The sequence below is a fragment of the Oryzias latipes genome, chromosome 21 (genome assembly GCF_002234675.1).
Source record: "Oryzias latipes chromosome 21, ASM223467v1".
Taxonomy (NCBI): Eukaryota; Metazoa; Chordata; class Actinopteri; order Beloniformes; family Adrianichthyidae; genus Oryzias; species Oryzias latipes.
The window spans coordinates 20658241-20673819 of record NC_019879.2 but is presented as its reverse complement, the minus strand read 5'-3'; the positions used below and the strand labels follow the sequence as shown (position 1 = coordinate 20673819).

The following is a 15579-nucleotide window of genomic DNA, read 5'->3' as shown; positions in this document are numbered from 1 at the left end:
CGTCATTTCGGCTCTGCTGTAACATCAGCCGCGCAATCTCTGCAACTAGTTGTGACTTTGTTGGAGGCTTTGTCATGCAAACGGACACTGGGAGGGTCGTTCGGCTTCGATCGTGTCTCAGCCTCGCATGCAGAGATATTCACGCACCCCGATCGCGGCCATCGCAGGTGGGGAGAGCCGGAGACACAGTTGACAGCAGTGTTGAGGTGTAGTCTGGAGGGAAAAACGGGGTGATCAAACACTGTTTGCACAAGTGTGGGGTGGTCAAACCGTAGGAGCCCCGGGGCAATCAGATGCAGTGAGGGCGTAAACTTCATTACTGAAGTGTTAAAGCTCGATGAGAGCCTTCAGAGATAGGTGTGCTGATTGAATTGGAAAACGTGTGAATAGGAATGTCTCACAGTAGTGCTTCTCACTATCAACTCCCTGCCCCCTTTTTCCAAATTACATCCCCACTCTCTGAGCAGTTCACTCATCCTCAGATGCATTTGATGCATGCTAGTTTAAAAAAAAAAAAGGTAAACAGCTTCACTGAGATGCCATCACTTCCTGCCTATCATATTAGACTTGTGGCACTTGAGGTATGGTGGTCATGGAAGTGTGAGGAGGTGCTGTGACAGGGTCGGACAGATTCTGTGATATTGAATTGCACTTGGCGTGTTTATGCAATCCGGAGAATGTAACCATAGAGTGGACCAGATACTGAGCTCCGGCTTCCATGGAGGCCTGGGATTCTCGAGAGACCTCTGTTGTGGACTTTGGCAGATAACGGTCAGATCAGATAGTCTGAGTTTGTATATGGCCCAGATGCCCCTTTGGGCTTAAGTAACTGGAACTAACAAGTTTGTGGAGGCTTACCCAGCTTGGTTTTTCTCCCCGTTTCAACAGTTTGTAGTCGATGATGATGTTGCTGACCTGCCTAGGGTCAAAGTCTCAGAAAGCTCATGTGCAGTAACGGGGTATTCCCAGCACCTAATGGGGTTGCTGGATTGTGTTGTTGCATAATGAGGGTCTTTGAAATGTTGCATGACTGATGATGTCAGTGAGATTTACTCCACTTTGCTTCATTAGCTGTAATTACCACTTAAAAAACCCAGACAAATACACCAACTAAATTTAGTTTGGTCCCTCTATAGTCTGATCTTGTATTATTGTTTTTATGTTTTTGTTTTTGCCACTACCAACCTTGTTCTTTTTAATTTGCAGTCCACTACATACATTAGTTTTTAACCCTTAAAATACTGAGATTAAAAAAAGTGTAGTTGTTTCCTCCTAGATAATCAAGTATAGTACCCACAATACTAGCAAGCAAAAGAAGAACCAACAGCTTGGGTTCTCTCTGGAATCCATCAGTTTCATCTTCAGGGGTCAATACTGGTGACCTCTCTGTTATTTCAAACTGTCCCAAGAGCCTTGATCTGAACATTGGATTCTATCTAATGACCTGAGCCTACCATTTTACACCATGCACACACTGTGCTTCCAGTGGTTGACTTTATTTCTATGTTTTGTTAAAAACTTTAAGAACACATAATTCTGTATAAATAAGAGAACAAAACAATTTCATTATAAAGGAGGGTAAGGGTTTTGGAAGTCAGCAATCCACCACCATTTGTTAAACTGTATGAAGGTAGACTTTGAGCTTTACTGTAATTATAATCAAAACTGATATTTTTTTTAAGTAGAAAAGAAGGTTATGTGCAGGTTGTAACAAAAATGAAGCAGTCTCTAATTTTTCCATTGTACGTTGTTAGGAGGATACTGTGCAGTTCATTATCAGATCAATAATACTTTATTAAAATCTGGCAAGTCGTTTTCAGTATTTACTCAAGGCAATACCTAATTTTCAATGCGAGTGCCTCGGCCAGCTTTCACTTTTACACACACCGTACTGTAGGTGGTGCAAAGGACTATTTCAGCAGTTTTGCAATCAACCGATAAATGTGAGAAAAACCTACGGGTTTGTAGAGAAAAAACTATTTATATATATTTTCCCTTTTGCATGCATATCAGTTCAGCAGAATGTTGGTTGGAGTTTAGTTTACACTGTAGGTTGGCTGTGGTAAGGAGGTAGAGTGGTTGACCTCTGATAAGAAGGTTGGAGGTCGCCTGCCCATGTGTCGAAAGTGTCCTTGGGCAAGACACTGAAGCCCACATTACTCCTGGTGGTTACAGGTTGGTGCTTTGGACAGCAGTGGATCTGCCTTTACTGTGTGTATGGGCGTAAGAAACTGACGGTAAAGTGCTTTGGGCCCTAATCAAGGTTGGAAAGCATTGTGTAAGTATCCACCATTTACCATTTTACTTTTTTACTCTACGCAGATCCGTTTTAAGCAAGTAGCACTCAACATGGGGTGTTGCATAGTTGATGCTTTGTAAGGGAATTGTGCCCTGGAACATTTAGGGGTCATACCAGACTAGTGTTTACAAAACTATACCTTTGGTCACCTCTGCCAGATTTGTTAAAATCAATTGATGACAGACCGATTTACCTTGGGCTCAAAAGTCCTCGGACACAGTGTGTCTTGTAGTTGAACTTAAATTTCGAAAAATGATCGGCCCTGAGCTGTTTGGTTTGTTTCTTCAGACAATACTGTTCATGTGGCAAGCGCGAAAGGTCTTCTAACCACTGCTTTGGATCAAACTATCAAAGTACAGTCACCATTGAAAATTACGGTATCTGTTTGCTTGCACGTAAACTCTGTCATTGTGTACCAGCAGTATGAATGCAGAAATACAGTCTAGCAGAAAAAAGAATTTAGATAAATCAAGATAATGCAAGTACTTTATATTTTTATCTGTGAAATAAAAAGGATCTGTGAATCAAAAGAGGCGAGTTTAAAAATGTAATTTCAGTAAAGATGGTTTAGTGTGGAGGTAAAAAATTACAGACTCACAATTAGGTGAGGCTATCTGTCTTACTACTTTATGATTTATTTCGGTTCTTTTTGGTCAGTGCTTGTTTCAAGCAGGGTTGCCTTCAAAGGAGCAGCTGTCGTAGCTGAGCATTACTTCCAGGCAGTTTGGTCTCAGTGGGAAAGCAAATCAAAATAAAATGAAGGTGTGAGTTTTTTTAAGCATTCCCTACACAACCCAACCAAGTCTGCCAGAGTATTCTAGCATTTCCAATCAGTGTTTCATGTCATTTTTTCATTATTATTATTATTATTATTATTCTTTTTGAACAGATCTAAAGACCCACTCTGATGAAAATCATGTTTTTGGTGTTTTTAACATGTTCTTGTGCCTTTTTCTCATGATGGAGGACATATACAGTACAGACCAAATGTTTGGACACACGTTCTCATTCAAAGAGTTTTCTTTATTTTCATGACTTTAAAAATTGTATATATTCACACTGAAGGCATCAAAACTGTGAATTAATACATGTGGGATTATATACATAACAAAAAAGTGGGAAACAACTGAAAATATGTCATATTGTAGGTTCTTCAAAGTAGCCACCTTTTGATTTGAAAACTGCTTTGCACACTCTTGGCATTCTCTTGATGAGCTTGAAGAGGTAGTCACCTGAAATGTTTTTCGCTTCACAGGTGTACCCTGTCAGGTTTAATAAGTGTGATTTCCTGTCTTATAAATGGTGTTGGGACTGTCAGTTGTGTTGTGCAGAAGTCAGGTGGATACACAACTGATAGTCCTACTGAAGAGACTGTAAGAATTTGTACTATGACAAGAAAAAAAGCAGCTAACTACAGAAAAACGAGTAGCCATCATTACTTTAAGAAATGAAGGTCAGTCAGTCCGGAAAATTGGGAAAACTTTGTAAGTGTCCCCAAGTGCAGTCACAAAAACCATCAAGCACTACAGAGAAACTGGCTCACATGCACACCGCCCCAGGAAGACCAAGAATCACCTCTGCTGTGGAGGATAAATTCATCCGAGTCACCAGCCTCAGAAATGGCAGGTTAACAGCAGCTCAGATTAGAGAGCAGGTCAATGGCACACAGAGTTCTAGTAGCAGACATATCTCTACAACTACTGTTCAAAGGAGACTGTGTGAATCTGGCCTTCATGGTAGAATATCTGCTAGGAAACCACTGCTAAAGAAAGACAACAAGCAGAAGAGACTTGTTTGGGCTAAAGAACACAAGGAATGGACATTAGACCTGTGGAAATCTGTGCTTTGGTCTGATGAGTCCAAATTGGAGATTCTTGGTTCCAACCACCGTGTTTTTGTGCAACGCAGAAAAGGTGAACGGATGGACTCTACATGCCTGGTTCCCTCTGTGAAGCATGGAGGAGGAGGTGTGATGGTGTGGGGGTGCTTTGCTGGTGACACTGTTGGGGGATTTATTCAAAATTGAAGGCATACTGAACCAGCATGGCTACCACAGCATCTTGCAGCGGCATGCTTTTCCATCCGGTTTGCGTTTAGTTGGACCATCATTTATTTTTCGACAGAACAATGACCCAAAACACACCTCCAGGCTGTGTAAGGGCTATTTGACCAAGAAGGAGAGTGATGGGGTGCTGTGCCAGATGACCTGGCCTCCACAGTCACCGGACCTGAAGCCAATCGAGATGGTTTTAGGGTGAGCTGGACCGCAGAGTGAAGGCAAAAGGGCCAACAAGTGCTAAGCATCTCTGGGAACTCCTTCAAGACTGTTGGAAGACCATTTCAGGTGACTACCTCTTGAAGCTCATCAAGAGAATGCCAAGAGTGTGCAAAGCAGTAATCAAATCAAAAGGTGGCTACTTTGAAGAACCTTCAATGTGACCTATTTTCAGTTGTTTCACTTTTTTGTTATGTATATAATAATGACTTTCCTCTCCCTAAACAGATTTTATTATTAGATTGAGGTCCAGAGACTAACGAGGCCACTTCAGATCTTTGAAATGCAGTTTGTAAATTTCCCGTCAGAGGTCAAATATTTCAGAAAGCACAAAGTATTATTATTTTTTCTTCTGGTGGTTGAACTTTATATTTTCTGTGTGGCCCGTGATCTGTCACACACAGCTGGTTGTTTGAACTAAAACAATATGAAATTGCTTTAAAGGACAAGCTGGAGAAACTTCTGAGACGATTGCGGAGGTGTATGTTTGTGTGGAGGGGCTGCATGCATTTATGTGTGGAATCAGGTTACATAGTCTGTCATTAACAGGGGGAGCTGCAGTTATGAGACGAGGATAAACTACTTCAAGTCTGAGCAAGAGTCTATGGCTCATCGGTCTTTTATGGAGGTGGCTCTCACGTTGGAGGGGAATAAAAGAGAGGGAACAGAGACTGCCTTTGAATGTGTGGTTTTGGTATAAAACTGCATGTTAAGGCAGGAAGGGGGTGTAGGCCGAAGCTTGAAAGAAAAAGGTGGGGTTTGTCTTTAATTGTTTGATCACAGTCTTTACTTTCTGTACTGCTTTTGAAATACAGTCATACAGTTTGATAATAAATCTAGCTTTAGTTTGCTATAAACACGAGGATCCATGTTATTTTTAGTAATAAATCCCTTTAAAAATGATAATCCTTGCGCAGTGGAAACAAATCAGGATAAGAAGATCTGTCTGGGGTCTTCAAACTCTGCAGTCTCAGCAGGACACAGGAAGTTTGAAGGAGAACAAGAACCGAATAGAAAGACTTGCTTGTGTGTCTGCCAGATTTCAGCCTGGTTTCACTGCTCGCTGTGTGGGAGCGCACCCTCCTCTTCATGTGGTGGCTGTGCACAGACGTATTGATTCCCCTTATTCTGTGTTCTGCTGTGGATGAAGACCGGTGGAGACAGTGAGCAGGGAGACGAGACGCTACTGTCTGCACAGAGGCATGGATCAGCAGCACCCGTGGCTCCTCTGCTCTCCACACTTCCCCTAGATAGCACTGGAGACAGTCTGCAATGCACTTTTTATGAGCCCTTTAGCCGCTTTAGTGCTCTCGTCTTATTGCTCAGTTGTAACATGAGGGAAAGCTGTTTTTCTTTCTTTGTGATCTCATTTCCAGGCATGACTACTGTTTGGTATGGGCATTTTGTCTACAATTTAATAGTAATATTTCATTTTGTACATAAGAAGATCTTATGCTGATGTATTTCTGTCATGCCATCCGTATGGTGTCCCTGTGTATGAAGCCTGCTCGGGTAAGTCCCCATACCTGTTCCAAATGGGGCATCTATGATGTTTTAGTCATACATGGAATTGTATCCTCTAAATATATATATTTTAGAATTTTTCTAAATTCTAAAATTTATGAGAATTTATCATTTTTTTAATTTTTTATTTATTTTAAACCCAAAACTTCTTATTGATAATTTTTTTGCATGTCTCTCCTAGTTCTCAGGAATAGCATCTGAGTTTGAAAGAAAACCTTATTAGTGGATCACTATTTAAATATCAGTACTCTAAATCACCAATCTAAAGCAAAATTAATGGAATTAGAAATAAAAGAAAACAACCTTTTACATTGACAACTAATTTAAATGCTGTCATAGCTTTATATAAAAAAAACTGTCTGGCAAAAAGACTTTGTTTTCCCACGTACAATTTTGCCAAAAAAATTGCGTACTGCAGTGCATGTGTGAAAAAGGCTTTAAAAACATTTACTGCTGCTTTGAATCCCGAGAAGTCTTTCGGTTGGAAGATCAGAAAACCTAAAGCCGTAAAGATTGTTTTGGCAGCAGGATGTTATAGCCAAGATCAATTATATTTTAGAGCAGTGTTGTATTTATGGTGTTATTGGAAACTATTTTCGTTAGTCATTACAGTGTGGGTCATCATGTTAGACCTCTGATGTATATCACTTGGCCTGTTCAAGCCAGGACATGACAGCAGGCTAAATATTTCTTTTAGCATTTGCAATCTGCACTTCTTTGGTCTGGTTCCCTGGCTGACTGATTTCACACAGTGGGAAATGTGTTTAAAAAGTATACCTTTATACAAATCTAAATGTCCTTTGAGTAAAGATTGCTCCAGGGCCTGTGAACTTACCGAAATGGTTATTTAGAGGGAAGAGTGTTTGTGCATTCCTTTGTTGGCAGACATGGCAGACTGCCACAGAAGTTGATGTTTGATTTGGCTTTTTCAGATTAATTGAATGCCTTGTGTGAAAGGGATGCCTTAATTTCCATGGTGACTGTTGGGCAATAGGCTTTTTAATTATATTCTCAGAGTGGTGTGCAGCACTGTCTTACAGTGCATCATATGGTATAACTTTAAAGACCATTATTTAGTTTTTAGTGGTCATGGGAACAATACATAGGCCATTGTCAGTAAAAAACATTAATCACTCACTCATTCTACATTCATTTATTCATTCATCTGCTGCCGTTGCCCTTTTGGGCCAGGGCTGCCGGACCCTATCCCGGCCACTTGTGGGCGAAGGCAGGGTACATCCTGGACAGTTCGCCAGTCTGTCGCAGGGCACTCAGTCTACAATGGAATAAAAAGCGTTTGACAGTCAAAAGAGGGAGGTCTGTAATTTTCATCATAGGTACACGTCAACTATCAAGTAAGAATCCTGTCTCTGCTTCTATATCTGCCTAGGATAGCACAAGGGTTAAACCTTGTGCTATCCTAGGCACTTTAACATTGGGAGTTTGGTCATCTAGACCCACTAGACCAGGGGTCGGGAACCTTTTTGGCCAAGAGAGCCATAAACGCCACATATTTTGAAATGTAATTTCGAAAGAGCCATACAATAATGTAGTGTCCCTTTCCCACACTGAGGCACGGAGACTTAACCTCTTTAAGGTTCTTTATTCGGGTTACTGCAGACCGCGACAAACGCCGAACAATTAATTCAGCAACTCCTGAATCTCTCCCGCCGAGACGAGACGAGAGCGCGTCTCCCAACTTTATATTCCCCTGCTCCCGCTGCAGCCCTCCCCTTTCCCTTATTCGGCCCATAGCTGAACCCCATTGGTCCAAACTACCTAACAACAGGCTGAGCGACAGAACTGAGAGCCAATCAGCTCTCTGCTTGATGCGGTCAATGAACTCCAGAACTTTTAACGCGGCCCAACAGCCATCCAACTCAGTCCGCGACAATATGTTTAAAACTAAAATACAAGTGAATGTGTGCATTTGATGTAATTTCAACCTTTTTAAAGTACAATAAGTCTGTGGATTCTTTTTAATACCATTGTTATGCTGTTTCTAATAAATGATGAGTATTTCTCGTGGTAGTTTTGCTGATGGTCTAGTCTGGTTTACGTGGTGAGTTTCTGCTTCATGCAGGCGTTGAGACTTTAACGTGATCGTAGGTCTGAATGTTCTGTAGATGTGAGAAAGACTGCTCACATGCAGACGGGGAGCCAAACACACACTCACACGCTGCAGTGAGTGACAGGCAGTGGGTTTTACGTTTTTACAATCCCTGCGCGATTCACCTGCTGCCTGTCCCCACAACACCTCAGCCCCACCCTCTGCTTTCTCCCTCACACATCCCGTCCCCGCAACTGCGCGCTCTTTCTCAGAGACGGGAGCGCGCAGTTTTAGGCACGGCAATTCACAGGTTTCCGGGTGGTACAAACTCTGTGAATTAATAGACAATTTTAAACTTATACTAGTGCTGGCGCAGATTTGTCTCTCTAAGCACCGCTACTACTGCGCGCCTCTGCCATCGCATCGCGCACGAGAAGGACTGGTCTAATGAAGAAAAAAAATTTGAATTAAAGATTTGTCTGCGAGCCACATGTGACCATCAAAAGAGCCATATATGGCTCGCGAGCCTTAGGTTCCCGACCCCTGCACTAGACAGTGCGCTGAACCTTTTTTCTGTGAACCTCACTGCTGTCCATGGATTACATGAAATCTTTCCACCTTTATCCACCTTTTTTCATGGTAGGAATAACATGTCAAAGGAAGGGTGGGGTCATCTAAGATAGCACAAGGGTTACGAAACTCGTTACCAGTTACAATGACTACCATTTAAGCTCTCTTAGGACACAGATTGTACATATAAAAAGACTGAGATGAATTTATCTACAATATACAAGACATTAGTAACTGTTGGAGCAATTCTTAGAAGCTCTATGTGGGATCTCTTCTCCTGGGTACAAATTATCTTAAATACACAGAAGAAAAAGTCTAGAACTACATGGGTAAACTGGTCATTGATCTGAGAAGAGCTGGGACCACATTAGCAAAGATAACTATTACAATTGGTGGCTACCATACACTTTTGCCCCAGGGTAAATGAAAGATCCTTTACCCTCATGGAGTGTTACTAAGTAGCAAAAGCCAGTTATTCTGCTGCCAACTACAATTAATGTCCTTGTGACAATTGCAAGCACGGAGGAGTCATTTGCTTTTGATCAAATTCCTTTCTTTGGGAAAAGAGGTTACTGCTGAGATACTGTAGTTTCCTGTAACCCCAGAAGAGTCCAGAAGCATCCCTTTTTACCTTCTGTTTGAAGAGGCCCACGGCCAGGGAAGTAGTTTTTCAAAAGGTTTCATCTGTCACACAGCAGCGATTTATGTAACAAGACAACAAAGCTCGGTTTAGAACTGCAGAGAGGTTTTGGATACATTTTGATACTTATACTTGAGCTTTGTGATTTGTATAGATATATAATGACACCAAAAGACATTAAATAGCTGTAAACACCTCTAGTAAAATATCTAAAGCAAACAGAACTTATAGTGGTTGCTTCACCCTTTTTAAAAAATTTCCACTGCGGTTGGCCACATTTTTTTGGTTTTATGTTTTGTCTTTGGTCCGCTACATGGTTCCTGTGCGTTCACATCATTGCTGAACTGCACTAGCGTTCACTAGCAACAGAGACCTTTGATGCTAAAAAATAACTATCTACTTTGGGCAACTATTGTATCTTGATAAATTCAATTTAGGGAGCCATTTTCCTACATGATGTGTCTTGAGTTTGGCTTTCAAGATTAGTTGTAAGTGGGGTATTGACTACAGGAAAAATAAAGTGGTTGTCCTTGGGCCAAAGGCCAGTAATGGTATCATTACATTGAAATTGTTTTAAGGAGGCCCTCTGCAATCAATGAGATGTAGTACCGGTTAGTATTCACACTCGTAGTGTTAAAATAAGTAGACCTAGCAAATTTCCCAAGTTTGAAAAGGGCACAAAAGTATCCATTTTTTTCAAATGATATAAGACAAAACAGCTCTATAACTGAGCACATTGCTGAAACCTGCTTCTGAATGTGACACAAAGATCACACACAAGATACGAAGCATTTTTAAAATCATGTCAGCTGGTGTCCCTTTTTATATACATTTATTTGGATGTACAAAGAAAGATTTTGATATGTACACTTTAAACTGCACATAGAAATGAACAGGCATAGGGGTTTATACAAACATTTACACCTTGTGTGTCAGAAGATTCATATCCCCTTATTGTAACAGTAAAATCTGTCCAACAGACGAGGCCTTCAGCTTTTATCTGTTTGCTGGGCTGTTGGACAGGAAAAGTTAATAAAAAAAGAAATCAACAAACTATAGCCTAATACAGTGTTAAAATAGTATGTGAATAAGTAGTATTTTGATAGTTTTTGATATTTCTGAAAGCAGTAGCATGCAGAGGGAGAGGAAAATGCCACTTGAAAAGTATATATTAGCAATACAATATGCCAGAAATTAAAAAAACAACAAAAAAAAAGATCTAGCTTTTGGAGAGGATATTTTTTTTGTGTATGCATGCACACCATACTTAGAATGAATGTCAGGTGGTAATTGCAGTTTTTTATTGCACATCAGTCAAAAATGGGTGGTTATGTTGCTGGCTAACAAGTCTGGTTGTATGGCTGGAAATATAAATTAGGCATTTCTGGTTGCAGTGGTCATCACATCTTTCTGACGCTGCTTTGCGTTTTGTAAAAGTGACCCCTTGTGGGTCTGATTCATCCTCACAGAATAATTGCATAGAATTAACCAATATCTGGAGTTATTTGTGGTCTTGGAAAGTTTTTGCACAGCCTTAGTTCTCCTTTATTGAAGCTCCTTTGTAGTCTTTTCCTGTTATGCCTCTAGTATGCTTATTCTTGAGTTTCAGTCCTATTTCATCAGATGTTGTGCATTATCTGAGGTTTATTCATCTTAGAGGTTCAATTTTACAGAAAAGGACGATTGGCAAATTAGTCTGTAAGGTAGTGGTGTGTATCTAAATGTGGGCTGCTACTGTGAAGAGGACAACTTTCGTTCTCAAGTCTGCAATACACCCACATCAACTGAGAACAAACCATCTGCGTGTCCCTGATGATACGTCGGCTCTTTAACTGTGCCGGGTGCAGGTCGAGGACAATGACTGGGACACAAACAGCAGGCTCTGCATTGCCCCCCCCCCCAGCCCGTTTCTTTCACTGGCCTCCCTGCAGTTTGCTGCAGTTTTCTGGCTGTCCAGGCAATTTGAGACATGGTAACTGTGCCAGCCTGCAAGCTCAGACACAGATTCCACCTCACGTCTCGCTCCTTGCCAGCATGATGACTCAGCAGCTCCTGCAGGGCTTCAGCTTTTTTCCTCCTCGACCTCAGTGATACGCCATGCTCATCAGACAAAGTAGTGTTCTGTCATTCTCGCCTATAGCTGACCTGAATACAAAGTGGTCCAAAATAAAAAAAGCATCCAACAGCTTTGATGTGATTTTAGCACCAGTGAAAGCCATTTTAGCAATCTCTTTCAGTTAATAGTGGGAAAATCAATTGTAGCTAACATAAACAAAAACGTCTTTATACTATTTATGTGGCTTAACTTGTATCAAAGTGAGATATTTACGTAATTATCTCTTAAAATGACAGTCAGAGTAATGTGAATGAAGCCAGCTTATAGTGGGATCTCTGGGAAGAGTTTGGAAAGGAAAATGTGGCGTCAAGGAATGGCAGCAAAGATCTGTGGATTCACTTTCAACTTTCTCAGTGTACTATAGCATATCTTTCAGGAGGGCAAGTCTATTATCTGTCTTGAGCTGTGGTTTGTGCAAATGGTCAATACTGGGCATTTCTAAGGCTCTTCAAATCATTGTACGAAACACTTATGATGGGAGAAAAACAGTTAGTTTGGCCTATGTTCAGGCTAAATGCTAGATTTAATACAATTTAAACACGCATGTAGCTAGAAAAGCCTAAGTGATGCATAAAGCAAAATGTTTTATTGGGAGGGAAAGAAATTCAAGATCATTTTTAGATTGTTCCAACATTTTGTAACATTTTTTTGTCATTATGGATGTCTCTGTAAGGATAAATGTTAAGAATAAAATAGACATTTTGAATGTTAAATCTTGTGGAATTGAAACTAGTTTCCTAATACAACACCTCATCTGAAGACAGAGGGTTGTCGGCACACCCTTGTCTGAATGCCAGCTGCCTTAACACACACACTACACAAGACTAGCAAAGAATTCAGTATGCAGGAGCCGAGGGCTGCACACACGCACACATAAAATGTACCTCAAAACTGTGTGCTAAGATCACAATCGCTTCTGCAGATGCTTGCCTTGCTTCTCTCCTTCCCAAGAATCCCTTCAGCGATTTCCAATATCAGGACTCGTCCCGACTGCCTGTTTGTCAAGCAAAACCCTTAGCCAGCATCGTATGTCATGCATCCTGTCACTCACTATGTTCACCGTGCTCGAGCAAACTAAATACAGTAAGAGAACACTTCGATTGTGCGTACAGTGACAGCACTTCGGATACTAAGATTTTTATCTTTTATTTTCTGAAGTGCCCCAAAATCCCTCTGGGTAAAATGAACAAACCATTTTTTTATGCAAAGTTATGAACAGCAGACCATGTGTTTGGCAGGATAACTCCCTGTCGCATATTTGAGATTAATGGTCTCGTTGAGAGAGATGGACCAGTGATTTTATAGTCCCCCTGTAGGTCATTTAGCGGTAAATATGCACAGAAGTGTCAGATGAATTGTTGAGGTTGCGCTGGTTGTTTTTTGACAGATAGTTTATGAATAAATATGAAGAAAACAAGCAGGATGGAAACTCGGATGAAGTTTTTCTGCTATCAGGAGTTTTGTCATTATTGAGGGCAGACTGACTTAGCCAACCAGTGAAGATAATTGAGAGGTAAAATACAAAAGACATCCGCTAGATTGGCATCAACTCTAGTACTTATCTCTCTGTCCCTGACAGACAAGCTCAATCCCCCACTCCCACCCTCCTTCACCCCACAGGTGGTGCCCTTCTTCACACAGAACCCCCAGTCACTGAAATGAGACAGCCACTACCCCTTAATCATTGCGGTTCGCTTCTGTCCCCGTGTCTTTTTACGCACTTGCCCTACTTTTCGACCCAATGTCTCCTAGGCTCCCTCAGGCTGCACCTCCCGTTGCCTCCCTTGGCCTCCCTGCCTCCTCTCTGCCCTCATTGATGCTTCTTCCCTCCTCTGGTCCAAGGGGAGCAGACAGAGCTCCCGATTATCTCTGTGTGGCAGCGTCTGTTTTGTGCTCTGATTAAAGGAGCAGCATGTGGTCTGTGTGTGAGCGGCGTGTGCAGACGCCGCCGTTGGGCTAATGCTAACATTACGTGCTTAATCATTTATGTCTGGGAGATGGGCACAAAGGCTTGGGGTGGGTGGGGGGTGGAGGTAGGTGGTGTTTGGGTATTTATCGGTGGCACAGATGCACTCAGACACTCATCCCTCCCGGATAGCGTTCCCCGTGCTTAGCACAACACGAACCGAGCATTTTCCAGGCTTCAACAAAACGTGAAAAGTATGTGTATTTAAACATGTATTAGGGTTTTAGAAAGTCAACGGTTGAGCCTTTAGACACAATAGGGATTGAAAGATGGCCCTAGCAAATGATAGTATTTGGACAACCTCTCTCCCCCTTTACCCCGTCTCCTCTTTTTCTTGCTCCTCTTCTCATGTCTGTCTGCTCCTCTTCACTCTCTGCCAAGCAGCCTGTCCCTCCAACATGCACAGAAATCAAGATACACACACACACATATACACACACTCATGCACTGGCACAGCCAATAGGAGATCACCAGTCTCCCTATTGCTTACCACTCAATGCCTTGTTTCCAGGACAACAGGAAGGCATGAGACCCACTTTGCTGAAGCGTTTTAAACTTGGTGTTGACTTTTTTTTTTCTCCTGAAAACAATAAAAGGTCTCCCTCTGTGAAGTTGTGCCCTGTAAGAATTGAGGGGGGCTAAAAGTTTATGCTGCCTCACCAAACTTCCAAACTTCCTTCAGTACATAACTTCTGTCATTTTTTTCTGCATTTTTCTTAGATCTACAATGAGGAGTGTGGCCCTTTTCTCCGTTTTGCTCACCTTGGTCACCCCATGTTCCAGCTTGGACGGTAAGCACTTGTCTCACACAGCCCACCCTTTCACGGTAAAAGCTCATTTAAAGTTGCAGCAGAGGGTTGTATTGCTTTTGGGGGCCCAAATAGAGCTCATTAGTTAACATCCTATGCTATCTCCAAGCACGGGCTATGCTGCAGAGGCCTCATTTCATCACTGCAATAACCAAGATTACAGCAGCCTCCACAGTGTCACTAAAAAAAGGTGCGCGCCAGACATCTGCAACCCTGTCGCAGCCTCTGCACCCCCCCACCCTCCTGCTTACGTAGACCAAAAAAAATCACACTTTTTTTTTTTTTCGTCTCTCACCTCCCTCTGCTCAGTCTGTCTCCTTCTTATCTGTTGTCTGGTGGCGTTATTTTAGACAGCTCCAGTGGATTGAATAGAACGATCATGTTAAAAAGGCAAACCGTATTCACCGTACCTGGGAGGGTGGGTGCAAAAGGATTGGAAGCCTGTGGAATCCAAGGCACCCAAAGCAAATTTTTAAGGGACTGCAGTTTTAATCACACAGCTGACATTTCCCCCCAATGACGCATATTCCTGCATGTTACTATTTTAAATTATTCGACAAATGAATGAGTGCAGGATTTGACAGTATGAAGACTGGAGAATTCGTTTTTTTTTTTTTTTTTTTTAATGAACTCATTTCTGAACTCACCAGCAATTTTCAGGACAGCAAGTAGATTTGGGGGGTGGCAGAAATTGTGGACATTCTGGTAATGAACAGGATGCAGCAGTGAGGGTTCATGCTCAGAACTACAATTGAAGCACACAGTAAAACAACCCTCAACGAGGAGCTTTTTCAGTTCTTGAGACATTTGATGCCCCGCTCCGAATATATTTTTATCTATTTTCAAAGCGTTCCCAGAGGTCTTTTACTTGTGTTTGTGCAGTTTTTAACCAAAATCAAATAGCCTGTGTCGTTTCTGCAGTGCCGACACAGGCTATGCGCCGGACTTTTGGCGCAGAGTGACCCTCCGCAGATATCTCCTCATCCCTTTGTTTACACTCTCCTGCTAACTTACAGCCCCTCACAACCCCAACCTAACATTGGCAGTACCGTGCAATGTCAGAGCTATCCAGCCAAACAGTTTCGGGCTACACGCCAGCTTAGATGAGGACAAAATATGATTTAAGGGATCTGTTTCGATGCAAGTAGATGCATCAGAATGGAGCAGAGCAGGGAGACTTTGGCCTGCCTACTTCAGATGCTGCATCACAATTGAGAGCTTTTTCAAAGGCGGGTTTTTATCTACTCCTAATCCATCACGATTGGAATAAGGAAAAAGTCAGAAACACGATTTTATTGTTAATTCTTTTATAAATGTTTTCCTTCAGAAG

General features: G+C 41.8%; 1 protein-coding gene across 1 annotated transcript in view; it reads left to right on the top strand.

Annotated features, from left to right (window-relative positions):
• Window positions 1-15579, top strand: part of acvr1 (activin A receptor type 1) — a 28466-nt gene that overhangs the window by 739 nt on the left and 12148 nt on the right. The window contains exon 2 of the mRNA XM_011489717.3: window positions 14161-14231. Coding sequence (XP_011488019.1) covers window positions 14168-14231 — 64 coding nt within the window. The 5' untranslated portion in view covers window positions 14161-14167. The remainder of the gene's footprint in view (window positions 1-14160; window positions 14232-15579) is intronic.